General features: G+C 48.2%; 1 protein-coding gene and 3 long non-coding RNA genes across 23 annotated transcripts in view; 2 read left to right on the forward strand and 2 right to left on the reverse strand.

Annotated features, from left to right (window-relative positions):
* The window catches only part of LOC135966536 (uncharacterized), a 39,241-nt gene extending 24,547 nt beyond the window's left edge, over nucleotides 1-14,694 (reverse strand). For all 3 annotated transcript variants that reach the window (XR_012423046.1, XR_012423043.1, XR_012423038.1), the window contains exon 1: nucleotides 14,561-14,694. This is a non-coding gene — a long non-coding RNA (uncharacterized lncRNA). The remainder of the gene's footprint in view (nucleotides 1-14,560) is intronic.
* LOC141408427 (uncharacterized) lies at nucleotides 1,352-5,359 on the forward strand. Its single transcript, XR_012423047.1, has 2 exons — nucleotides 1,352-3,065; nucleotides 3,179-5,359. It is a non-coding gene; the product is annotated as an uncharacterized lncRNA (long non-coding RNA).
* A 254-nt stretch (nucleotides 14,695-14,948) lies between the features above and the next one.
* On the forward strand, nucleotides 14,949-20,570 carry LOC123569430 (uncharacterized). The gene is made up of 4 exons (XR_006693111.3): nucleotides 14,949-15,177; nucleotides 17,705-18,017; nucleotides 18,141-18,262; nucleotides 19,645-20,570. It is a non-coding gene; the product is annotated as an uncharacterized lncRNA (long non-coding RNA).
* Nucleotides 20,571-21,628: 1,058 nt separating this feature from the next.
* Nucleotides 21,629-27,504, reverse strand: part of AZIN2 (antizyme inhibitor 2) — a 42,051-nt gene continuing 36,175 nt past the window's right edge. For all 18 annotated transcript variants that reach the window (XR_012432296.1, XR_012432212.1, NM_001293755.1 and 15 more), the window contains 2 exon segments: nucleotides 24,048-24,262; nucleotides 21,629-22,114 (listed from right to left, as the gene is read on the reverse strand). Coding sequence is in view for 16 of the 18 variants with exons in the window: in NM_001293755.1 (NP_001280684.1) it covers nucleotides 21,976-22,114; nucleotides 24,048-24,262 (354 nt within the window). In the remaining 2 variants the exon portion in view is untranslated.

The raw sequence follows: 27,504 nt of genomic DNA on the forward strand, positions 1-27,504 counted from the left end.
CATCCTCGGCTTCCTCACCTGCAGAATGAGGGAGGTTAGACTGCAGACCACAGGTGGATCTTCATCTACAGCCTGGAGCTGGGGTGAGGGGAGGGGGAACCACCTCAGTCATTGACCTGCCTGGGTTTCTAGGAAGAGGGATGAGAACAAGGATGGGGGAGGGGCTGTTGGCACGGGTGGGTGGAGGGGTCTCTGACTGGCTGATGGAGAGCAGCCCAGTTGACAGGGAAGTGACTGAGGTGATTCCGAAACTAGAGTATCCCAAGCCCTCCCCCATCCTCTCAGATCCCTGTGACTGCCCTCAAACCATGCCCTCTCATTTTGGCTCAGTGGATCTGTCTTTGCTCAGCCTTCTCCCTCTGGGGTCGGAGCACCCGCTCCATGGCGCATTCCACCTTCCCCCCACTCAGCCTCAGCAGCAGCTCCAAGAAATGCTGGCCACTTCCCAGGCTTTACTCACAGTTTCCAAGTGTCTGGAAGTAACTCTAGAGGCCTAATTTACATCAGCTGGGGACTCCTGGAAATGAGGGTGTCTCCAAGAGATATATTTGATACACATCCAGAGAATTCCTGAATGAAAGAATCTGGGGTTGTCAGGCTGATATCATGAACCCCACATTTAACACATTAAGAGAGGGGACCAAGGCCAGGCTTGGGAAGGAAGGAGGGATCAACAAAGGCCTTATCCAGGACAGATAAAAACGGTAGAATGGCAGTAACCCCATTCAGAGTCCCCATTTGTAGTCAGCAAGCAAAGTACTGGTACCTTTCACACCTTATCTAACCATCGAGACATGCCCCTGAGGCTGGTATCATTATCTCAGTGTTTGAGCAGGGAAACATCACTTCCCAGAGGACCCACAGCCAGTACTCAGCAGAGCTGGAAATCAGACCAGGTCCATCCAAAGCTAAAGCCAGAAGTCCCTTTACTGGACCTCTCTGGAAATGTTTCTCAACTCTGACGATGGCTTCAGTGACGGGCAGCAGCCACCAGGACTGTGATCCCCCTGGGATTTAAAGTGGGAGGTTAAACCAGGCTCCACGCCACCGTGGAATTGTGCAATTGTAAGTCAAGTCTCAATTGTGAGCCAAGCTTCATGTGTCTCCCAGGGTCAGGAGTGGAGTTAGAAAGGCCCCATGGGACCCTGAGCAAGTCTCTCTCCTTCCCTAGACCTCAGTTTCCCCATCTGTATTGGGGAAGGGTTAGGTATCTATTCTAGTTGATTAATTGCCAGGGCCTGAGCTCTGATGGTCCAGGATTCTGTAAGTCTCATGTGAGGTCCCACGGCTTGCACTGCTCAGCATCTAACAAGGCCATTAGCTCTGGCTCCTTCTCTCTGGGGTGGCAGCAGGAACAGAAAACAACAGAGATAACTCCTCTTGGCAGCACAGAACTCGGCTCAGGGGCTCTGGGGATGGGGCCTTCCCTCCTGCCAGGGAGGCCATCTCGAGAGGCTGACTGCTGACACCTGGGCAGCACTCTCTGTCTCCTCCCCTCCTGCCTGGGTCTCAGCTCTGTTTCACCACCCCCAAGCACAGCATCACAAGGTCAATTGCAAAGGTCCCGTATCACAGGCTTAATTACAGAGGGCTAGGAAGGAGGTGGGAGGTGGGAGAGGAAGGGAGAGTACTAACCAAAGTGCTGAATTATCACTGCCCATCAGGACACGGTTATTTCCCCTTACTCTGGGACACCGAAGTTTCTACACAATCTTCCTGTAATCCTGAACCACAAAAGGGAAGCACAGCCTCCAAAAAAAAAAGTAGGAGAGGGGAGGAGGGGGAAGTACTTTTATTTTGAAATGTGTTCATTTTCCTTTGTTTTTATTTGATATCTTAATGAAAAGAATGTATTTTTAACGCTAAATTCAAAATAGCACAGTTTTCTCTTTTTTTAAGTTCCAGGATACATGTGCAGGACGTGCAGATTTGTTACATAGGTAAATGTGTGCTATGGTGGTTTGCTGCACCTATCAGCCTATCAGAACAAACAGTTTTCTATCTGCTTCCAAAATTTCCACAGTTCTATCATATTTCTATTACAAAATGCTCCCCCCTCCTTGAAATTAGATGAAGTGGGGGAAGGGCTGACACTGTGGACCAGAGACCCAGGGACTTCCTACCCTGATGTCATGACAAGGACTGGGGAAGGGCTTTCAGGAAGCTGGCATCAGAGGCACAAAACCTCAGGTCCTGGTGAGCTTCCCAAAACTGTGATCAAATCTGAATGCTGGAAGGGTCTGAGTGATCCTCCAGTCCAACCTGAAGCCCAGAGAAGGTTAGTTTCTAGCTCCATATCACACAGCATACGGCAGAGCTGAGATCAGAACTCAGGTGTCCTGGTTCCCAGTCAGCACACAGGGGAGGGAGATTAACCAGCTGAGAGGGCCCGAGCCCAGGCAAAGAAAAGGAACACAGGCCAGGCTGGAAGGGGCAGGGCCAGGGCTTAGGAGGGAGGTGCTCAGAGATGAAGGGTCCCACATCTAAGAAGGTCTGTGGGGGTACAAAAGTGCCTATCAGAATTGGGGACTGCAGCTCCTCCAAGAGGAGAAGGAGGGAGAAAAGGGTGATCGAATCAGGAAGTCCTCCCTGGGGTGAGCATGCCAGTCAGTATCACAGGCCCCAGCATGGCTGAGGAGAGACCCCTGATCTCAACCCTGCCATGTACAGAGAAGAAAACTGGGACATACATGCAAAGCCTGCAGGGCACAGTCAGGGCCAGATCCAGGTCTCCTGACTCCCAGCCATCAGCTCTTTTCATGCAAACTTCAGTCTCCCTCTTGTGGATTCTGGTGCCTCCTCCTACCCCCTGGGAACCTGGAACCTGAGCAGAAGGAGAAGGAGAGAGGAGGGTTCCAACAACCCCAGGCACCAGGAGCTGGGTGCCTTCCTCTGTCATCCTCTCCAAGGAGAAGAGACAGCTGGCGTGGACCTCCAGGGCAGAGCCACTTCATACCTGCCCACACCTGGTCCTCCCTTGCTGGCAACAGAGTTCAGAGCTAGCACCAGCCACAGCAAGGACAAAGCCCAGCCCAGGCAGCTGCTGGAGCTGCAGGGAGTCCCAGGTAAGTGAGAGCATTGGGACTGATGGTCCAAGGGGGTTCACTAATTTCATGGCACTAGAGAAAGCCCTGGGATATATCAAGTGGTTTGAATGTTTTTACATCTTTTTCCCCAGAAAAGGGGCTCTTGTCCCCTCACTCCCTACAGGCTGAGCCCGTGTGCCTGCTTCCTCTGCTCACCGCATACCCCAGGCCAAGGCCCTCCCTGACCAAGCTGCCAGATCTGCCAACCGGAAGCGAGGTCCTGGGGCCCAGCAGCTCTGTTCTTGTCATTGGGAGAAGGGAGAAGCAGACCCAAGAGGTCACCAATAAAAGCAGACAGGCTGGAGGTGTGTGCCTCTCACCAGGGTGGGGCTGTGGGTTGAGACCTGGGTAAACCCCAGCTCTGTCTCTGACTCACTGATGACCCTGGACAGCTCCTTCATCGCCACCTTAAGCATCCCTGTTCCTCATCGGCTCAACAAGAGGGACAAGGCAAAAGTTCTAGCCTGAGGCAGCTTCCTGGAGTTTGTCCAGTGGTACCCTTCTCACCCCCCTTTCCTCTTAGGGACCCCCCTCTGCCACACTCTGGAAAGTCCTTCCCCACTTCTTTCATTCCTCCATCAGAATTTACCCTCCTGTGTTCCTCAGCATAACTGGCTTATGTTTAAGACGTCTCCCTGATACGACCTATGCACATTTATAATAGGAACCCTCCCAGCAGAAGAGTAGCTGATGGTGGGATCTCAGACACCCTGACAAGCAGCAGGGGAAAGATTATGGGGAGGACAGAAAGAGACAGGGGACTTCCTATGACACCATATGGCAGCACTACGGCAGCTGCTGGTGGCTCCTGTCTTTCCAGCTGATCTGTCCCACTCCTGCCCCAGTCCTCAGCACTCAGCCCTCCCCACCAGCAGCCCAATACAGGCTAATGGCCATGCACTACAGCCTTTCTGTTTGCAGGGGCTTCCTCTGCAGGAGGAAAACAACCTATGCATATAATGTTAGATAAGCATATTTTTGGCCTTAATGAATCTGCTTTTGGAATCCTCTTCCCCCTGCCTAATGCCCTCCTTTTCCTTACTGTTGAAATCTTACTCATCCTTCATGTCCCACTCAAGGCAGGCTGTGTGAGTCATTCAGGTCCAGGAGATTCACTGATCCTGGGCTTTCCAAGAAGGACTCTGGGTCTCCCACTGCCACCAGGCATGAGCATCTCAAAGTGGGGATCCTGTCCTATGGTTCTGCATGCTGAGTGCAGAGAGAATGCCAGAAAATGTTTTCTGGTTGAAACTGCCTAATGTCAAGCTGTAATTGTGAAACGACCCCATCTCCAAGATGGGAGGGAACTTACAGACCAGAGATAACCCCTCCCTGATGATGCTGAGCCCCCAGAGCGACCCTCACTGACCACCCCCTACACCTAGATTTTGTGCAGGGAGAGCCAGGGAAAAGAGGCAGAGACTAGGAAAGTTATGTGTTTGCTTTTTAAACAAATTATAATATAACTTGTGCTCATTTTAAAAATTTAAAATAAACAGAGTAGAAAGTAGAAATTCTCCTCATTCTCCTTCCCCAGTCCCAGAAGTCAGCAGTTATTAACAGTCAGTGCCAGTCCTGCAGGCATTTTTGCTTACATATAAACAAATGTCATTTTCTTTTACAAAAAATATGATCATCCTTCACATACTGTTCATCTTTCTATGTATTCTGTGGTGTTAAGTAGAAACCCATCCCTTTCCCCTGCTACCTCCCTGGACCCCAGGCTCCTCAGGCTCCTACAAATGAAATTGTTGGTCAAAAGATTTTCTCATTTAAAATGTGTTGCTTTCCTGGGTCGTTTTATTTTCTTGTAACATGCTCATTATAGAAAAGTTGGAAAATACAGTCAAGACACAAAGTAAAAAAAATCATCCATCAGCCACTGTCCAGAGATAACTGCTGCTAGCATTTTGATAAGGTTTACTTTTTTTTTTTTTAATTGAGACAGGATCTCACTCTGTCACCCAGATTAGAGTGCAATGGCACGATCACAGTGCCTCAGCCTCCCAAGTAGCTAGGACTATTATTGGGCATGCTAATTTTAAAACAAATTTTGCACAGACAGGGTCTCGCTATGTTGCCTGGGCTCATCTTGAACTCCTGGTCTCAAGCGACCTCTCCACTTGGCTTCTCAAAGTGTTGGGATTACAGGCATGAACCACTGCACTTAGCCCAGCCTTTTTTCTATGTGAGCATATTCTATATAAATCAAAACACTTTACCTATTGTTCCATAACCTGTTTTTTTCCACTTAATAAAAGATTGTTATTCCATATTAGTCTACAGCATCAGTTTAGTATGCTGTGTGAACTCAGGGTCCCTTAGAAGCCCACTTTTCCTGACCCCCATTCTGAGTAGGGAACCCACCGTAGCAGATGACCAGAACGCTCTTGCTCCAGGGTGTAACCTGTTGGCTCCCTTTCAGGAATAAAATGCCCTGAGAAGTCTTTGAGCACCTGCCTCCTCCACCTCCCCTGAGCTGAAATCCCAGCACCCCACACCCCACTGATGGTTATGCAGTCCCCCTGCAACTTCTCCAGCACCGCCCATCGGTGCAGTAAGTAGAAGCCCGCCCCTTTCCCCCGCCACCTCCCTGGACCCTGGGCTCCTCAGCTCTGCTGCCAACCCAAGACCCAGAGTGGGGAGGATGGAGGTGGGGGCCTGGGTGGTCCTGACTGTGAGGCAAGGGAAGGCCTCTGGACTCAAGCTGGGCAAGGGACAGTGCCACTTGCCCTTGTTCCGTGGCCAGCTTTCCCTCAGAATGATGGGACTGAGGAAGGGACAGGGGCAGGTAAGATACCAGAGGTGGGCCAAGGAGGCTGCTGAGCCACTTGAAAGTTTTCTGGTTCCCAAAGCAAATACCCAGCTTCCCAGCCCAAGCCCATACTCTGCCCAAGGAATTTACTAGCCAAATAGTGTGGTTAAGTGTGGTGTTGGGCAAGATCCCCACTCTGGGGTTCTCAGTCTTCTTACCAATTATAAAAGGGGAAATATAGCCAGGTGGTTTCTAAGGCACCTTCCCAGCTCTGAAACTCTAAAACCCAATTGGAATCCATGTTTTCAAATGCTCTGTTTTTTCTCTCAAAGTCCCTGTACACCTTATGATTAGATGAATCCAATTATAGACCAGGTCTGGTTTGAAATATCATTAACATAATAATTATTATGGGCTGTCGTCTCATTTAATCCTCACGACAAGCCTAAGAGGAGATGCCATTTTTATCCCCTTTTTACTGATGAGAACACAAGGTCCAGAGAGTTAGGATGACTTTCCACTTATGTGGCAGAGCTCAGATTTGAACCCAGGGCTGTGTGACTCCCAAACCCATGCTCCTTATTATCCTCTAGTCCCCATACTACCCTGCGATGGGTGTAGGGATCATTCTTCCCTTGCTACAGTTGAGGAAACTGAGGCCAGAGAGAGGAGATGTTTTCCTCAGGGTCACACAGCAAGTTCATGGCACAGCTCTGTGAAGCCTGGCTCTGTGCCTCCCGGCCAACCGTCACTCCCCCACTCCCACCAAACCAAGCACAAGCACTGGCTGATTTCTTTTTTTTTTTTTTTTTGAGACCGAGTCTTGCTCTGTTGCCCAGGCTGGAGTGTAGTGACATGATCTCAGCTCACTGCAACCTCTGCCTCCTGGGTTCAAGCAATTATCCTGCCTCAGCCTCCTAAGCAACTGGGACTACAAGTGTGCACCACCATGCCCAGCTAATTTTTGTATTTGTAGTAAAGACAGGGTTTCACCATATTGGCCAGGCTGGTCTCGAACTCCTGACCTTGTGATCCACCTGCCTCGGCCTCCCAAAGTGTTGGGATTACAGGCGTGAGCCACTGTGCCCGGCCTGGCTGATTTTCATAGGCAGATGTTGGGGAACCAGAAACAGCCCCTGGGGCCAGGCGCAGTGGCTCTGGCCTGTAATCCCAGCACTTTGGGAGGCCGAAGCAGGCAGATCACTTGAGGCCAGGAGTTCAAGACCAACCTGCCCAACACGGTGAAACCCTGTCTCTACTAAAAATACAAAAAATTAGCTGGGTGTGGTGGCGTGCACCTGTAGTCCCAGCTACTCGGTAGGCTGAGGCATGAGAATTGCTTGAGCCTGGGAGGCAGAGATTGCAGTGAGCCAAGATCGTGTCACTGCACTCCAGCCTGGGTGACACAGCGAGGCACTGTCTCGAAAAAGAAAGGAAGGAAGGAAGGGAGGGAGGAAGGGATTGGCCCCTGGGCTGGAGTCAAATGCCCAGAACTGAACAGGGATGGGGGCAGCCAGAAAGAGAAGGCTGTGTTTGTTCAGCCTAGCTCAGGTCCACCTTCCCCAGCTCAGTCCAGACAAGTATTGGTTTTGGGCAAGTCCCAAAGAAAGAAACACATTACCTGCAGGGTGGGGAGGAAGGGCTGGGCCTGGGGAGCCTCACTGTGCTCTTCACTCCTTCGTTCAGTCGCTTACCCAGCAATTCCTACAGCTTGCTAGGCACTAAGATAGGCAACGACAGCCGCATCCCAGGTCTATCTCGAAGAACTGATGGTGACCAGGCAAACATAGCACATAGGCTGAGGACTCAGGAGAATAAGAGGGGCTCTCAGGAACTCAGAGAAGAGGTTCATCCTGGAGGAGGTTCTGCTGAAGCTGAGACGTGCACACCAAGTAAGCGCTGGGCAAAGTGGTCCAGGAAGGAGGAACAGCATAGCTCGTGGTAAGTGTTCACAGCATGCTTGTGGGGAAGCACATGGATAGCATGAAGGCCTGGCAACATGCAGACCTGGGTTCAAATCCTGCCTCTGCCCCTTATAAACATTTTAGCCTCAGAGAAGCCAGCCTCTGCATCACAGTTTCACCAGCTGGTAAGCGGTAGCAGTAGAGGTAGCTTGCCAGGTTGAGTAAGATAAGGCATGTAAAGCATCTGGTGGTATTAGGATCACATCTCTCCCTTTGGGTCCATAAGCAGGTCCCCAGCACTTTCTAAGTGCCAAACACTAGGGGAAGAACAATTGGCCACTTGCTCAAGGTCACTCAATCTTTGCCTCCCAGCCTGCGTTTGCTCTGCACCATGCCTCCTCCATGTCGTGGGAGCCCAATGTTGTGTGGGCCAAGGCTGCTGACTAGGAGCACAGCCTGCCCTGGGGGAGAAGTCCACTGCCCCTGCCCTGACACCCCATCTCTTTGTCCAGTCGTGGGTGGCTTACAAGCTGCGGTGCCCTGATGCCCCATCCCTTTGGCCAGGTATGGGTGGCTTGCAAGCTGCAGTGATCACCATCCCGGCCCTGCTCTCCTCATCCACTCTGCTGGTCATCAGCTCTATCATATGGAAAACATGCCGCCAGTGGTCCCGGGTCACCTGCCCCAGCCCACCATCCCCATGAGGGGCCCAGGGAAGCCATTCAAGGTCCACAATGACATGGAAGATCCATTGCTCTTTTATTCTTGGTTTTCTTTTGCAAAACACCCAGGAAAGGCCCTATCAGGTCTGTATTGCCCAAAGGTGTCTCACTTAAGTGTGACATTAAAAGGAGAAATTCTCCTTTCTCTCTTGAGGCAACAGGGACAATGTGCTTAGCTGGATAAAGCCTTGCAGAGGCCATGAGCACTGTCTTTGGCCTCACAGCCTCTCTTGCCCCTGTCCAGGATCTGTTGGATGTTACTCACCAAGCCCTTGGGTCAAGGAAGGTCCATTCTGCTGCCCTGTAACTGTGACTGTAAGTGACTGTGGGCCAAGGCTGTCCTCGACCCAACACTGTCTCTCTAATGACCCACTGGGCCTGATGGGGCCTCCACAGGGAACCTTACCAAGGAGCACAAAGCCTCCTCCAAGGGGTGCACTCCTGGTTTCACCCCAGCTGACGTGTGGCTTATCACATTATCCAGGGCTTGCAGCCCTTAAAATTTTCCACTTCTCCTGTCTTAAAACATTCACCCATGCTTTTCTAAAGTATTGGAGTTACAGGAGGTGCCTCTCATGCCGCTAATTTTAAAAGCCCAGAATTCTCACCACTACCCAAGATCTCAGGACATCTAGTCTGACTATGTGTCAACCACAAGGTTCGTGGTTTCTTCCACTCATCCAATGACACTCAAGTGTGTGCCATGTGCCAGGAATGCCAGGTGGTACATTTACAACAAATGAGACCCAGAACTAGTAAGCTAGTGGTTAGAAAAGAACAATGACAACAGAATATGAGAAGTGCATGCATAGGATACAGGGGTCTGTGGGAGCATAGAGAAGGAGCAACTAACCAGTCAGGAGAGGAAGGTTAGCGGAAACCTCCAAGAAGTGGCATCTGAACTGTGACTGGAAGGATGACTAGGCACTTTCTGGAAGGAAGGAGTGAAAGGACAGTCCAGGCAGAGGGAACAGGAAGTACAGTTTAGGGGTTGAAAAACTATGGCCCACCTCTTGGTTTTGGGAATGAAGTTTCACTGAAACACAGCCATGTCCAATCACTTATGTATTGTCTCTGGCAGCTTTTGCGCTGCAGGGCAAAATGAAGTGGTTGCAAAAGAAACCCTATGAATTACAAAACGAAAGAAGTATTGACTATCTGGCCCTTGACAGAAAAGGTTTGCTGACCCCTAGAGATTTGAGAGCTCATGCTGCCTTTTAGGGAACATAGTGGCTGGAGGGTAAGGGTGGGAAAAAAGCAGTAGGCAGCTCACAGTGTATTCTTCCCGTAGCCATAGCAGCTGGATCTGGAGTGGATACACCTGATTTAAACTGAGCTGGTCAGAGTCTGTCTTCTCAGAAATTGGAATGTGGGATGTCAAATTCAAAAATGGAGTTCGGTCACATTAACGCCTGTGAAGCTCTGCTGCGGAGGCCCCTCAAGCCTGCTCCTTGCCCAGACTGCTCAATCAACCATCCCTTTGATTCAGAAGACGCTTGCAATCAATTCCCCTAACTTTTAATTTTCATTCCCCCTCAAAGTTTCTGTTACTTTCAACGAAAAAAAACAAAAACCAAAAAAAAACCTTTCATTAACTAAACTTAAAGTCACTGAGAGATAAAGCTGGTAGGGAATACAGGTTTAGTCAGTGAGGTCCAACATAAATATAATGTGAGATATATTTAATATATAATTTTAATTTTGAATTTTCTAATAGCCGTATTTTGGCTATTAAATTTTCTAATAGCCAAAATAAGTAAAATATATTATTTAAATTAATTTCACTAATTTAAAAAGAAACGTGAAATTAATTTAAATAATATATTTTAATTATTTTATTTATTTTAAACATACAAAATGTTATCCAGTGATAATACTAAAATCAATACTCAATATTTAAAAATTATTGAAATCATTTACAATCTTTTCTTTTGAACTACATATTTGAAAGCTAGGGTGTATTTTACACTTACAGCACATTCAATTTGGACCAGCCACATTTCAAGTGTCTCATAGCCACAGAAGGCCGGTGGCTATAACAGACAGCACAGATTTAGACCCTCAGAGCCCTGCAGGAGTGGCTAAAAAGTCCTAGCCTCAATCTTACTGTTTCTCTGCAACCAAGTTAGGAACACTATGAAGGCAGGGACTTGTGTGTTTACTTGTGTGTCCCCAGTGCCTAGCACAGAGAAAGCACTTAGTAAATATTTGTGGAGAGAATGGCTAGATGAAGAGGAGAATGGCATACTATACACTTTGACAAGTAAATCAAACTAAGGAAAAAGCATTCCCTCCAGCTCTTCCTTGATTCCATTTTTCTGCATTATTTCTTCCCCAGACCACAGTGGCTGTTTTCTTTGACCAACCTTGAGTCTGCTTTGTTGATCTATCTTGTTGTTGCCAGAAATCTCAAGGAACCACTTTTAAAACTCATCCCCAGTGACCTGCATGGTGGCAACTCTAGCAAATACCATCCCTCACATTACCAAATACTGGCATTGCTCTCTCCTCTGCCTTCTCCCTCCTTCCCACATCCAACTCCCTTGCCAAATGTCTTCTATTCTTTTTCCAGACATATCTCAAATTCATCTTCTGCTCTTCACCTGCACAGCCACTGCACAATTCAGGTTCTCATTATTAGAGAGATGGGCTACAACCACTACCCCCTCCTAATTTCCCTACTTCTCTGTTTGCTTCTAATCCCTCTGTATTAGTTATCTATTGCTACATAACAAATTACCTTAAAATTAGGTAAAACTTAAAACCACAAATATTAGTTATCTCCCTTTCTGTGGGTCAGGAATCTGGGTATGGCTTAACTGGGTCCTCTGGCTAAGGGCCTCTCACATGGCTGCAATCAGGTGTTGGCTGGGGCTGCAGTCATTCTAAGGCTTGCTTGGGGGAGGATCTACTTTCAAGCTCACTCGCAGCTGTTAGAAGACCTCAAGTCCTTGCTGGCCATTGATTAGTCATCCACTCTTTGACACATAGACCTATTCACAGGGAAGTTCACAAGATGGCTGCTGTCTTCCCTAAGAGCAAGTGAGCAAGAGAACAAGAGAAGGTGCCCAAAACAGAAGCCACAGGGAGTTTTTTGTAATCAAATCTCAGAAATGACAACCCATCACTTCTAACATATTCTATTCATTAGAATGGAATTAATAAATTCCATCCATACTCAAGGGGAGGAAATTACACCAGGCTGTGAATACTGGGATGTGAAATCATTAAGGACAATTCAGAGACTGCCTATCACATCCTCTTCCTTGCCTCCTAGTATACCATCTAAAGTGCAAAGCTGCAGCCCGGTACAGCAGTTCATACCTGTAATCCCAGCACTTTGGAAGGCCAAGGTGGGTGGATCATCTGAGGTCAGGAGTTTGAGACCAGCCTGACCAACATGGTGAAACCCTGTCTCTACTAAAAATAGAAAATTAGCTGGGTGTGATGGCTCACGCCTGTAATCCCAAGTACTCAAGAGGCTGAGGAAGGAGAATCGCTTGAACCCGGGAGGCAGAGGCTGCAGTGAGCTGAGATTGCCCCACTGCACTCCAGCCTGAGCAACAAGAGAGTAACTCCATCTCAAAATAAATAAATAAATAATGTGCAAAGCTGACTTCCTCTCTTCCTTGCTCAGAAATTCTGATGCCTTGCTGATACTTCCAGAACATCACCCTTTATTGTGCAAAAGATCGCCAGAATGGGTAAATAGTAGAAAGGAGAGCTTTATGGGTGTATTAGTTTGCAAACCAGGAGGTGTGGACCAAATGTGTTCTCTCTTCAAGGAAGGAAGGAGCAGGTTGGGTTTTATGCCTCACAGGGTCCATATTACACAACAGAGTCATATATATTCAGCAGATTTTGGGGGAGAGCTATACATATTTATGAGGGGGGTTGAGTGCATGCACAATGGGTAAACATATATGGAACAATCATCTCATGCTCACTTTGGGGCAGAATTTTAGCATTAAAATGAGGTAGAATTTGGCTTTTTATATCAAAAGATGAACCACAGGACACAGTTTGTGTACAGCCTCTATCAGCTGGTGAAACTGGCTTAAGGTCTGCAGTTCTTTATCAGAAAAGAATGTTTGTGGCTGGGCACAGTAGCTCACGCCTGTAATCCCAGCACTTTGGGAGGCCGAGGCAGGTGGATCACGAGGTCAGGAGATCGACACCATCCTAAAACAGTGAAACCCTGTCTCTACTAAAAATACAAACAAACAAACAAACAAAAACTAGCCAGGCATGGTGGCGGGCGCCTGCAGTCCCAGCTACTCGGGAGGCTGAAGCAGGGAGAATGGCGTGAACCCAGGAGGCGGAGCTTACAGTGAGCCGAGATCGCACCACTGCACTCCAGCCTGGGCGACAGAGTGAGACTCCGTCTCAAAAAAAAATGTTTGTAAGGCCACTCCTCTGTCCAATCAGAGTTGTAGCGGTCTTGGGTTGTAAATCAGAGTTAGGAGGCATATGATGAACCCCCAACCCATAGGTAACTTTTACTTTTGTTTCCTTAATCTTAGAGTCTGTCTTAGTTGATAAGGGGGCTTCTCAGATCACTTCTTCGTAATATGCCCCCAATCTCCATTCCATTCTTACCTTCTATCCTATACTCCAGTTCCCAGAAAGGGCTCTGAATCATCAAACTGTTCCCTTGTACACGCCAGTCCCCTGGTCTGGAATGCTCCCCTCAACTTCCCCAGACTTTTCTACCTGGCCAACTCCTACTCATTCACCAAGACCTGCTGCTTCTGCCATGCCTGTCCTAATCCTGGCCAGCAGTTTTATCTGTCCTTAATCAGACCTCCCTTGGTGCCCTGTGCTTTCCACTAACACAGCACTTACCACATCAAATCACAATTATCTCCACTTGGATATCTGACAAGATCTCAAATTTAACATGTTCAGAAGTTCATTTCTACTGGTTTTTCTGTAAGTAGGATTTAGCAGGAGGTAGATCTTGAAGCCATTCATTCTGACTTCTCCCAGAAGCCTTGCCCCTGATCTGAGAGACAAGTTATAGAACCTTACCAACTTCATTAAAATTACAAAAATGCCCAGAGAGCAGCCACTTGGTAATAGGGTGCTACCAAATAAATATATATGATGCTTTAAAGGCAATTAGGATCATCACAGGTTTCCTGTAGACACAGGAAGAGGGTTGGGCGGGTATAGTGATTAAGAAGTCCCCTCAGATTAGGCAGAGACTTTTCCCAACCTGCCTCCACTAGTTGCTATCTGTTCTAGACAAGTTACTTCATATGTAAGCCTCAATTTCCTAATTTGTAAATGAAAATAACTTACCTGGTTACTGTGGTTACCATGTGTCAGGTGCTGTTCCAAGTGCTTTAAATATGTTAAATTTTTTGTTCTTTTGGAGACAGGGTCTCTGTTGCCCAAACTGGAGTGCAGTGCCCCAGTCACGGCTCACTGAAGCCTCGACCTCCCAGACTCAAGCAATGCTCCTCCCACCTCAGCCTCCAGAGTAGCTGGGACCCCAGCTGCTTGCCACCTAGCCTGGCCAACTTTACTTTTTTTTTTTTTTTTTTTTTTTGGAGAGGCAGGGAGTCTCACTATTTTACCCAGGCTGGTCTTTAACTCCTGGGCTCAAACAATCCTTCCACCCTCGGCCTCCCAAAGTGCTGGGATTACAGGTGTGAGCTACCATGCCCAGCCTAAATATGTTATTTATCTTTAGAACAATGGTATAAGGTAGGTACTATTATCCCATTTTACAGAGTCAGAAACTGTAGCAGAGAGTAACTTGGGCCAGGATACACAGCTAATAACTGGCAGAACTAGGATTCCAACACAGGCAGTGGAGGGTCAGGGTCATTGTCATAAGACACAATGCACAGGCCTGTGTCGATTAATTGAATAATGCGAGTGAAGGCGAGGGCAGGGCCTGGCAAGCAGTAGGCACGCTTGATTATTTTAAAATGTAAAACTCCTTGACTTAAAGATCAAGAATTATTTCAAAGTCCCTTATATTCTGTGTGAACCCAGCAGGTGTTTTCCCTCACATATGAATGGAGGGTTGAGAAGGACATCAGAGACAAGTCTTAAGTTTCTACAGCCTTTCGGTTCTTTTACCCAGATCCTCCTTTTCAAGTAGAAGAGGAAGTAGCTGATGCGCAAAGGAGTCCACTGCCGGTGTCACGCCGGGCCTTTTTCCAGCTGATCAGAGACAAGGTCGCCCTCTTCCCACGCCGCCTCCGTCCCGGGTTGACCCCTTTCCCGTGAGAGCCCCGCCCTCGGCGAAGGTTCGGTTTAACATTGGTGGAGGTTGGAAGACGGAGCTGTGCCTCTCCGTTTTTCAACCAATGGACTTCCCTGTTCCTTCTCACTGTTTGGTAAAGTCGTTCCCTCCTCCCAGCCGCCAGAGGGCGAGACATCGCAAGGCTCGAAGCCTAGGAGGCTCTTGAATACGGAAGTGACTTTTCGCTACCGGAAGTTCGTGGCCTCAAGGGATGGGGGAGGTGAGATGGGGTTCCGGTGGCTGGAAGCTGAGCAGTCGTGGTTCCGCTAGGCAATCGTTTCCACCTCTGAGGGTTTCATGTGCTCAGATGAGAAAACGGAGGCTTTTGGAGGAAGGAGCTTCTCGTATTTACACAGCGAGAAACTCCTCAGACACGCGCGCTTCCCATACGATTCACCAGGACAAAGGGACGATCCTTGAGGGTATTTGCTCCGCCTGAGGAATCCCTGAGGCAAGTCTCACAGAACTGTGCCCATTCCACAGATGGAGAAAGCGAAACCCAGAGAGGGACATGCAGCATACAGGGACTTGCCACAATAGGGTTACCAGATTTAGCAAATAAAATGCAGGATGCCCAGTTGAAGTTGAATTTCACGTAAACAACGAGTAATGCTTTAGTATAAGACTATCCCAAATATTGCAATGAGACACGTATGCTAAAAAATTACTCATTGTTTTTCTGAATTCAAATTTATCTGGATGTCCTGTATTTTATCTGATGATCCTACCCCAAGGTCAGCTAACTGAGTGGAAAAGGAGAAAGCGCTATTGGGGGGTCCTACATGCCTCCCTGCCTGGGGCTCACTAGTGTATGGAGCTGGGTTGTTCCCAAGTGTAATCCTGAGGTTATTTTAAAGGCCCACAGCTCATTCCAGTCAATAGTCTTCCCACTGCCGGGTCTAGACCTATTCAGGAACTGACAAGGAGCCACATCCTCCACTCTCATTCAGGGATACCGCACCACCACCACCCAAACTGGTTTATTCAAAAGACACTAAGTATCTACTCTGTGCTAAGCAGTCTTAGGTTCCAGATCGCACTAGGAAGTAGGAGAAACACTCCCTGTCTTTGTGGAATCAACATGATTAGATATGCAGGAGGACAAGTATGTAGAGAGGAAAACTACAGTACGTTGTGATCAGTAGTTCTTTAATAGGGATAAATACAGGATGCATGAAAGCCTAGAGATGGAACCCCTAATCAAGGCACAGGAAGAGAAAGGAGAGAAACACCCAAGCTGAGGCCTGAAAGATTCATTCCTTCATTCAGTAATTATTTCTTGAACATCTGTATGAACAGCAGTATTCTAGGCACTGTGGACCCAGCGGTGAACAAAATAAACAAACCTTTGCTCTCAGAACTTAATTCTAAGTAAAATGTATAATATGTTAGAGGGTGATCTATGGAGGAAAAGTAAGGCTGTGAAGGGGATTATAGAATGCTGGGGCGGGAATGGAAATGTTACAGTTTTTTTGTTTGTTTGATTTAAGATGGGGTATCACTATGTTGCCCAGGCTGACCTCAAACTCCTGGGCTCAAGTGATCCTCCTGCCTCAGCCTCCCAACGTGCTGGGATTACAGGCATGCGCCATCACTCCCAGCCTGAAGTGGGTAGTCAGGAAGGCCTCAATGAGAACATTACATTTGAGCAAAGACCTGAAGGGATGAGGAAGAGAGATCTATGCAGAGATTTGGGGTTATAAGTTTGTCTGGCATGTTACAAAAAGGAAAGAGGGTGTGATGAACAAGACTCCAATATGATAGTTTTCTAAGGGATTTTCAATGATAAGTTTGACCATATGCTTCTTACCTTAAATATTGTCTTTAGAACCTAATTCCTGTAAAATATGACTACATAAGTTGGTGGGGGCTACTTTGAACAGGATGTTTAGAAAAGGCCCTCTTGAGATGGCAACATTCAAGCTGAGGCCTTTAAGATGAGAATGAGCCAACGCTGGAGTAGCTAAGGGAACAGCGAAAGCAGACACTTGGAGGCAGGAAAGAAGTCAGTAAATGTGAGAAACTGAAATGTGAGAAAAGAGTGGCATGAGATGAAGTGGGAGAGATGGGCAGTGGTCTCAGGCAAATTAGCTTTTATTGGCATTGCAGTGGGAATCAACTGAAGGGCTTTCAGCAGAGGACTGACAATCAGATGATTTTACTGATTGAATTTACCCAGGCTTATCTGTTTATCCGAAGGGTGCCAGGAAGAGGGTTTAAAATGGAGCAAAGGGATGAGTGGAACCCCCGTCCTCTTGCCTCCCCTTTGTTCCCCTTACAGCTTGAATGAGATGGCTTGGGCAGGTGGGTTTCCTAGGTGAGGGATGACTCCCACCCAGAGAGCCACCATCTCCCTCTGAGCCGGTGTGAATAGAGTTGACAACTTGTGTCTCTGACCTCCTCAAAGTTTCCTGGCTGGATCCCATTACTGGGTATATACCCAAAGGATTATAAATCATGCTGCTATAAAGACACATGCACACGTATGTTTATTGCGGCACTATTCACAATAGCAAAGACTTGGAACCAACCCAAATGTCCATCAGTGATAGACTGGATTAAGAAAATGTGGCACATATACACCATGGAATACTATGCAGCCATAAAAAAGGATGATTTCATGTCCTTTGTAGGGACATGGATGAAGCTGGAAACCAGCATTCTCAGCAAAATATCACAAGGACAGAAAACCAAACACTGCATGTTCTCACTCATAGGTGGGAACTGAACCATGAGAACACTTGGACACAGGGTGGGGAACACCACACACCAGGGCCTGTCGTGGGGTGGGGGGAGAGGGAAGGGATAGCATTAGGAGATATACCTAATGTAAATGACGAGTTAATGGGTGCAGCACACCAACATGGCACATGTACACATAGGTAACAAACCTGCGTGTTGTGCACATGTACCCTAGAACTTAAAGTATAATAAAAATAAATAAATACAAAAGTTTCCTGGGTGTGTTTGCCTTTCAGACTGTGGGCAGAGGTGAAGGAAGCACATGCCACTACCAGCCCTGAAGGTCTCCTTCCTCCACCCCTTTTGAATATACTTTTTTTTCCTTTTGTTTTTTATTTTGAATACACTTTCAATTAATCTTCCCGAAGATCCTGACGTGCTGCTTCTGCTCCAGAAGCATAGAGGGCTCCCTACTGCCTACAGAATTAAGTTCGGACTTCTGGCTCTGTAATTCAAGGTCCTCTGTGACCACGCTGCACTGTGAGCTCCCTGAGAACTCAGAGGGACTCACCTCTGCATCACCAACATCTACCATGGGCTATAGCCACAGTAAGTGCTCACTAAATGCTCAGGAATTACCTTTCAACCTCACTTATTGAGCACCTCATGACGTGCAAAGTTCTAGACTAAGTACTTTATACCCATTTTCTTTTCTTTTTTTTTTTTTTTTAGATGGAGTCTTGCCCTGTCGCCTAGGCCAGAGTGCAGTGGCATGATCTCGGCTCACTGCAACCTCCATCTCCCAGGTTCAAGCAATTCTCCTGTCTCGGCCTCCCAAGTAGCTGGGATTACAGGTGCGTGCCACCATGCCCAGCTAATTTTTTGTATCTTTCTTTTTTTTTTTTTTTTTTGAGATGGAGTCTCGCACTGTCGTCCAGACTGGAGTGCAGTAGTGTGATCTCAGCTCACTGCAACCTCTGCCTCCCAGTTCAAGTGATCCTCCTGCCTCAGCCTCCCAAGTAGCTGGGATTATAGGCGCCCACCACCACACCCAGCTAATTTTTTGTATTTTTAGTAGAGACGGTTTCGCTATTTTGGCCAGGCTGGTCTCAAACTCCTGACCTCATGATCTGCTCACATTGGCCTCCCAAAGTTCTAGGATTACAGGTGTAAGCCACCACACCCGGCCTTATACCCATTTTCTTATTTAATCTTCACAATAACCCTCTGAGGGAAATATAGTTATCAGCCACATTGTACAAATGAGTAAACAGATTCAGACAGGTTAAGAGCATGTTTATTCATTTGCCCATCCAGCATATGCTTTTTGAACACCTACTCCGTTCTAGGTGATAAGGACACAGCAGTGAAAAAATAAATCAGGTTTATTCCAAGAGCCTAGAGCTCACATTCTAGAAGGGCTGACAGTTGCCCTTGTGTTATGGAACACATTATGGAGTTATAGAGTATGTTGAGTGGTGGTAGGTGCTACGAAGAAAAAGAAAACCAGTTAAGAGAAAAGAGAGAGACTGGGACATGCTGTTTTCTAAAGGGTGATCCAGAAGGCTTCACCTAAAGAAAACATTGGCACAGAACCTGAATGAAGTGAGTGAGGCCCACAGATAACCCAGGAAGATCATTCTAGAGAGGGGACAGTAAATGCATGCCCAGCAGTGGAGTGTTTGAGGAACAGGGAGGAAGCCAGTGTGGCCAGGACTCAGTGTGTGAGAGGGAAGTGTGGGAGTTGGAGAGCCAGTTGGCGAAGGACTTTAAATTTCATTCTTGGTGACATGGAATCCCAGGAGGTACGGCATCTGGCTGCTAAGTGGAGGATGGACTGTGGAGGGGAAAGGGGAAGAAGGGGCCAGGCTCGAGTATGAGAAGATGGAAGCTCAGGTCTGTTAACTCCTTGAGGGAGAGAATGAGAGAGAGTGAGCACGAGCAGAGGGGGGGCTTCAGGGAGGCACAGGTGGGTTGTAGGGAGGCATTGGGAAGAGAATGTTCCTCAGGTGAGGCCCCGGGGAAGGATGGATCTGTGAGAGGCCAACAGGAACATCTGGCTTCCAAGGCAGCCAGGAGGCATGAGGAGCCACTGCCAGTGGGTTGCTTAGCAGGGAGCTTAGAGGAGGCAGTGCCCATGCAGCCAGGGGGCCGGGAGACCCCTGCTTAGATTCACCTGCACAAGCCTGAAGCCCCTTACCATTCTCCACGTTTCAGGCTTTTTTCTTCTCTTTAGAAAAAGATTGAAACAAGAAATAAAAACAACTGGGAAAAAAATGACTATTAACTGTTATCCTCAAGCCACATCAAATTCTGTGCATATCTTTCTTGGAAAAGTAAATTTCACATCCTCGCTGCAAATGGAACAGGAAACACTAGAAAGGCTCCAGTGAGAAATCTGTTCAAACTCCACGATGGCCACTGTCATTTCAAAAGCCACAGAACGTCCCCTCAGTGGACCTGCTCAGAAGAGGGAATCAGCTACACCTGGGTCTCACTGCCGCCAGCCATGAGATCTCCCCAGGATTCCTGTGCTTTTCACAGCAGATACCTGGTTGCAGCAGAAAAACCTATGTCCCTCCCCTGAAAAGAAGTGTGAGTGCTTGGAATCTGAGATGGAAGAAGTCTCAGAAAGAGTCTGATAGACGATTACAGGCATGGTAACACCTGTAAATCATGGCTTTGGTGGATCATGGGGTAGTAGAGTAACCCTTTCTGATTGCCCAGAGTCTCTTGATATCCCAAGCTTTCAGCCTATTTATTGTCAAGATACCAAAAACTAGATCCCTGGAAAGGGAGACACCCCTGCTTTGAGAAAGCACCTTGTTTACTCCAAACCATGCCACATTGCCTTATGAGATGACCTCAAAGCCACGTGCAGTTCCCAGGACTGGCTGAGATACTGAAGCAGGATGGCCAGGCTTACCCAGAGAGAAAGTCAAGTGAAGATAGAAAATCCATCACAATACAATGTCCAGAGTAAGCAAATCCATAGAGATGGAAGGTAGATTTGTGTCATCAGGGACTTGGGAATGGGGAAAATGGAGAGTGACTCCTAATGGGTATGGGATTTCTTTCTAGGGTGATAAATACATTCTAGAATTAATAGTGGTGATGGTTACACAACTCTGAATACACTAAAAACCACTGACTTCTCCACTTTATTTATTTCTTCCTTTATTTGAGATGGAGTCTCGCTCAGTCGCCCAGGCTGGAGTGCAGTGGTGTGATCTCGGCTCACTGCAACCTCAGCTCACTGCAACCTTCCCCTCCCTGTTAAGCGATTCTCCTGCCACAGCCTCCTGAGTAGCTGGGATTACAGGCACATACCACCACAGCCGGCTAATTTTTGTATTTTTAATAGAGATGGGGTTTTGCCACGTTGGCCAGGCTGGTCTCAAACTCCTGACCTCAGGTGATCACCCACCTGAGCCTCCCAAAGTGCTGGGATTACAAGTGTGAGCCACCGTGCCAAGGCTTCTGCACTTTAAAAGGGTGAATTTGATTGCGTGTTAATTATATCTCAAATCTTTTAATTGCAGCAGAAAAATATTTAGATTCCCCTGCAGCCACTGTGCGGGATCTGAACTCCTTTGCTCAACAGCTCACACACCCCAGGTGCATAATTTGGGAACCCGGCGGTGTGAAGAAGCCTTTGTCCTGATAAGCACTGCCAGTCTCAGGGGATGCCAGGGCTGTCGGCACTGGACACAGCAATACTCCGTGGCCAGCCCTGTTCTAACAGGCACTGCCCAAAGAAGCGAAACCGACCACCAGGTGTTTGCTTTACTCTGACTGCCTTGCCAACCTGCAGGGAGAGCAAAGGTGCAGGGTGCACTCAAAACCTCCCGCACACCCATTTTTTTGGCTCTGTATCTTCGGTATGAATTTCCACAGCTGTGTTAAATACTCCATTGCCCCTACTCTGGGTCAGGCCTTAGGCTGGGTGTTGGGCTAACACAAAGGCCATTCACCAGTTATGAGCTATGTAACTGCCCATCTCAGTCCCTGACAGCAGCCCCTTCTTTATGGCACCAGGACTGGAGGCCCATGAGGTTGAGAGAGATGAGTCAGAGACGGTGAGTGCCAGTGCAGGAGGCGCATGCTGCAGCCAGGGCTCAGGACTGAGGCAGAGGGTGTGGGCTCATCAGTGCGTGGTGGGGAAATCCTGCACCAGGCCTAGCCCAGGCTGCTTTGTGAATCGAATGGCCAGATTCCGCTGCAGTTTTAAAAAACCTAAATATTTATTTATTGCATTATATTTACAAAGGTGGAAGGAGACCAGAGGAGACCCCAAGAAAACCCCCACACCTGGCTGACCAGGCCCCTTGCGCTGCAGAGGAGGCAGACACAGCTGGAAGGGACAGGATTTATGTTGCATACTTGAACTACAGCGAGTGTAAGACTGGTCCTATTTACAGGGCAGAAACACTACAGGTGGAGCACGGGGGCGGCAGGGTGGGCACCAGAGTCCTGGTCAAGGGTACCCTTGCCTGCCATCTTCCCCACCTCTCCCAGAGGCATCTCTGAGGCCCCGCTGGGGTTCTCCAGGGGGAACGAGGCCCGCTCACATGATGCTCGCCGGGGTGAAGACAGGGCCCACGCACAGGGTGTCTGTGATCTCCCAGCCGCAGGACAGAGGCTTGCACACACCCTCCGCGTCATCCTCCTGTTCGGCAGCCATCAGCTGCCTTCGCAGCGCTTCCCTAGGGGTGAAAAAGGGGTGCTGCAAGTAGCCAGCATGGGGCTGGCAGGCCCCTGTACCTGGAGACGCAGCCCGATTGGGCAGAGGGCTCTCACCTGAGCCCGAGCTCAGCTGAGGGCAGGGGCAAGGACAGGCTGCTGACCCCTCCCCAACTGCTTCCTACTCCCATGTGGTCCCCACCCCCAACAAGGGAAAGAAATTCACATGTATCGAGCATTTCCTATGTGCCAGACATCATGCCAGGCACTTATATTATCTATTTGTATCTTCCCAAAAACCCCATGAGGGAGGCATTACCATCCCCATTGCATTGATGATGTAATCAGTCAGTTCCCCAGAGAGAGAAGTGACCTACCTAAGATCACATCCCTAGTAGGTGGTAGAACTAGGACTGAACCCAACTCTCACTCCAAAGCCCACATTCATCATACCCCAGGCTTAGGACTTCAAACACAACAAAATCATATCCCATTCTCTCAAAAAATCCCACAAACTGCTTCTCCTCCTACATACCCATGTTGATAAATGGCTCCACCATCAGAGCTGGAAACAGTTGGCAATCTTGTTCCCACACCCAGTCGGGCCCTGCTGAGCCCAGCTTCTGAACATCCTCTTGTGCCCAGTGGTCTCCATCCCCACAGGTAACACCACTTCAGTCTCCCTGATCAGCTCGTGCCCTCTCCAGACAGTTCTCAGCCAGGGCCCAGACTCATCTTTTCTGAAAGTAAATCCTTGCCCTTGAGCTGCCAGCAGTTTCCTTCTGCTCTCAGGCCCTGCAAGATCCAGCCCTACCCGCCTCCCCCGCCACACTCCCAGCCACACCGGCCCGCACACCTGGGCCATCCACTATGGCCATCTTTTGGGCTCTTACACATGTCCTCTCCCTCGCCTGGACCCATGCTTGTCTCTCTCCCTGCATCATCAACCCTCACCTAATTCCTCCTTAGCCTTCAGGTCTCAGCTTTGGTGACAGTCCTGAGACTGGACACAGCAGAGGAATTGAATGTGCCTGGGCAAACTGCTCCTGCTTTCTGTAGCCCTCTCCCTACCCCCAAAGAGGGACTTCACCACTGACTAGCCGTGTGACCTCAGAAGAATGACCCCTCTGTGATAACGCTGACCCCCACACAGTTTTGTGTGGGTGAAATAGTCATACGATGCCTAACGTACGACCTCAGTCAGGGTTCACTGGATGTGACTCCCCCATCTTGCATGCCTCTTGCATGCCTCACTGGATCCCAGGACTAGCCTGGTGGGGCAGGCAGGACTACTGTTACACCTATTTTGTAGATGGAAAGACCTAGGCTCAGCAAGCAGACAGACCAAGTCCTTCCTGTGTCACACAGCAGCCACCCAACTGGTCAGCTCTTTCTGCATCTGCCGTTGTCTTCAGTCTGCACAGGAACTAGGGTGGTCTTTCCAAAGTGCAACTCAGACCGTGTTATGCCCCTGCTTCAAACTGGTCCATGCCTCCCGCTGCTCTCAAAGCATGCCACTCGGCCTTCAAGCCCTTCCCAGATCTAGCCCTGCCTCCCTCTCCAGTCACAGCCACCCTCCATGAGAGCCTTGAATGCGCCACACTTGCTTTCTGTTCCTTTCTTCAGGGAAGCCCTACCACCCCCTCCTGTAGTTGACTCCCACTTCCTCAGGGAGGCCCGGGCCTCAGGGAGGGCTCTGCGCTTCCACCGGGCACAGTATTATCACGAGGGCCTGTCTGCTTCTCTGTGTCTCCCTCAGAGCTATGAGCTCCTCTAGGAAAGCCCAGCCTCACTCACGGCCACAGCCAGGTGCCAAGCACAGGCCTCACGTGGGATCAGCAGCCAACAGCTATTTGTCAAATTGGATTACACAGAAGCAGAATCTCAAATCCCAGGTTTCCCTCATTTCTGCCCAGTTCCTCCCCATACCCCCATTTTCCAGCAGGGCCCTCTTACCAGGCCACCCGGGACATGGCATAGGTGATGTGGCAGGCCTGGGTCCCCCCAAAAGGGGAACCCATGCCTACAGTGTAGGCACCCATGTTGTCAAAGACCAGCCAGTCCCCTACATGTAGTTGCGGCAGCCACAGGCCCTCAGCCACGCAGTCACAGCCATCAACCGCCGGGCCCCACAGGCTGCTGCTGTACAGGGGTTGCTCCGTGGATGGTTTCTGTAGGAAGAAGGGATGGCCATGCCAGCTCTCCTGGGCATACAACAGCCTTGCCACTCCCTCCCTCTAAAGCCTTCTATGGCTCCCATAGCCAACAGGATAAAGTCTAGATGGGCCTCCTAACTTAGCATTTAAGGCCCTTCCCACTTCTCTGCATTCGTTGCCTTTTACACTCTGAAGTCACAAATGCCTGGTCTTAAATCCAGGTTCCAGCAGTTGTTAGCTGTGTGACCTTGGGCAAAATGCTTAATCTCTCCATGTCTCAGTTTGCTCATTTGTAAAATGGGAATAACAACAGTACTTACCTCATAAGGTTCCTGCAAGGATAAATGAGTTAGTGTATGGAGAGCATGTAGAACAGTGGCCGGCACACGGCGAGGGTGCACGGAAGGTCAGCACAATTGTAACTGTTACTGTTGTGATTGTTGTTGTTACCATCTCTGCACTTCGGTCTTCACTGGCCTCTTTCCAGACGTCGGTATGTCCACACCTCTACAGCCCTTCCCCGACCCTCAAATCTAGCCTGTCCTCTGAGCCCAGCCCTGGGGCTCCCTTGTCTATGAAGCCCTCCCAGATGTCCTCACTCCATGCCAGGCCCAGCAACAGGAGCCAGCAGTACACTGGTGGGCTAGACTCACCCTCCCTCAGGCCCTCAGTCTAATGAGCAAGATGGACTTCCAACAACAATCACAGGGGGACCTGGCAGAGGTCACGGACCCCATGGAGTAGACACAATTACTCTCATTTCAGAAAAACTGAGGCTCTGAGAGCTTAAATGACTTGCCCAAAGACACAACTACCAATGACATAAGATTTTTTCTTAAATGATTTCCAAATCCAGAAATTTGTAACAGACTGTGGACAACCAAGGTATCAATGCCATTTGCCACGGTGTCGGCAGGGATCCTGCCAGGCAGGTCCTAGAGTCACCGCTGAAATGTTGATGGTGATGACTGTGCCCTCTGAGGGGCCTCTTCTCCCATCACTGCACTTGCTGTGCTCCAGTTACTCCAGTTGCTCTGGGCTCCCCAGGTAAACCCTACTTCCCTTCCCATACCTCCTACCTGCCTCCTTGCTATTCCCTGAGGCCCCAAACCTACAAATTCCTATTTCTCCTTTAGATCCCAGCTAAAATGGCTTCAGGGAAGCCTTTCCTAAAGCTCCATGCTCCCTCAGGCTTTGCTTTCATAGTGTTTACCATAACTCATAAATATTTGTGAAATATCTGCTCAGGTCTGTCTTCCCTGAAGACTATAGATTCCATGAGCCCAGGAGACATGTAGGTCTTGTCATCCCCATCTCCTCCATGCCTAGCAGGCTGGCATCCATTAGGTGCTTATTCGAATAATATTTTGTAAATAAATGAATTAAAGAACGTGGAACACATGAGTGATGAGAAAGAAAAAGAGTGAGAAAGGAGAGAAAAAGGATATGAATAGAAGTCATCCAAAGGGCATAGACAGAAGCAACAGAGAAAACCAGCAGAGAAAAAGGAAAGGCATTTCAATACCTTAGCCAGAGCAGGAATGAGGAAAATTGAGAAAGAAAAGTCACAGTTTCCATAAGCAGAAATAATGTTCATATATTTGACAAAAAGTTAATTAATAATCTATTAGTCCCATTAATAAAGAAAAATATGTACATTATGTAAGTTAAGAATGATAGCTATCCAATCTTCAGGAATTCATTCATTCAAAAGTGCTTATTGAGCACCTACTAATTGCCAGGCTGTGATCTAGGAGCTGGAAATGCAGCAGTAAACACACACACAAAATAAAATTCCTGTGGTCATGAAGTTCACATTCTAAGAAGGGGAGACAAAGGAATACTGTATCTTTGTTCATATAACTGAACATTCTTGTTTATAAACTTTTCGTTAATGAATAAAATTAACTTCAATTTCTCTGAATTATTTCCCTTAGCCCCACTCATTGAAAAACGTTAAGCTAATGTTTAAAGATGAGTGGAGGAGATGCTCTATAAATGAATCTACAAGGATCTTTGAGAAAATCAATTTCAAAGATTCTTCCATGGTAAAGAGAAAAGGCACCCTTGGATTATAAGAAGTTAGCATTCCCGGCCGGGCGCGGTGGCTCACGCCTGTAATCCCAGCACTTTGGGAGGCTGAGGCAGGCAGATCATGAGGTCAGGAGATCGCGACCATCCTGGCTAACACGGTGACACCCTGTCTCTACTAAAAAAATGCAAAAAATTAGCTGGGCATGGTGGCGGGCGCCTGTAGTCCCAGCTACTTGGGAGGCTGAGGCAGGAGAATGGTGTGAACCCAGGAAGCGGAGCTTGCAGTGAGCAGAGATCGAGCCATGGCACTCCAGCCTGGGTGACTGAGTGAGACTCTGTCTCAAAAAAAAAAAAAAAAAGAAGTTAGCATTCCCTCACTTGTTATTAGTGGTGTAAATTAAAAAAAAAAAAAAGTGAAAAAAAAAGATTTTAAAACTTTACATGAAATAATGCAAAGCTATGCTTTTACTATTTATGTAGCTATTTAATTTTTTTTTTTGAGACAGAGTCTCACTCTGTCCTCCAGGCTGGAGTGCAGTGGTGCGATCTCAGCCCACTGCAACCTCTGCCTCCTGGGTTCAAGCCATCCTCCTGTCTCAGCCTCCTGAGTAGCTGAGATTACAGGTACCCGCCACCACACCCAGCTAAATTTTGTATTTTTAGTAGATACAGGATTTTGCCATGTTGGCCAGGCTGGTCTCAAACTCCTGAACTCAGGTGGTCCCCCACCTCAGCCTCCCAAAGTACTGAGATTGCAGTTGTGAGCCACTGCGCCTAGCCTATTTAAAAAAAAAAAAAAGGAATCTGTGAAATAAATATTCTAAAAGCTGTGGCAACAAGCTTGTAAATCTCAGCTATTTTTACAAGTCTGATAATTGAGTGGAAATGGACAAGCATCTGCAAAAATCCAAGATGCCCAGTCTCCCAGCCACTAGGCCCCTCTGTGAGAGAGGGCAGGGGGTCCCTCATTTACAAAACATACCACCACCATTTCATACCTTATGTGGGAGGCAGATGGCATGATTGCATTCCCATTTTACAGATGAGAAAACTCAGAGAGGGAAGGTGACCTGCCCCAGGCTCTACTGGGAGTTAGTAGAATTCCGGGCAGTCCCAGACAAGGAGCCTCCTGGCTGCACCTAGCTGCCTTCTTCAAAGGCACATATGTCTGACAGAGCCACAGAAAAAACAAGGTCAAACATTGAAAAAGGTGCATGGCCTTG

The sequence above is a fragment of the Macaca fascicularis genome, chromosome 1 (assembly GCF_037993035.2).
Source record: "Macaca fascicularis isolate 582-1 chromosome 1, T2T-MFA8v1.1".
Taxonomy (NCBI): Eukaryota; Metazoa; Chordata; class Mammalia; order Primates; family Cercopithecidae; genus Macaca; species Macaca fascicularis.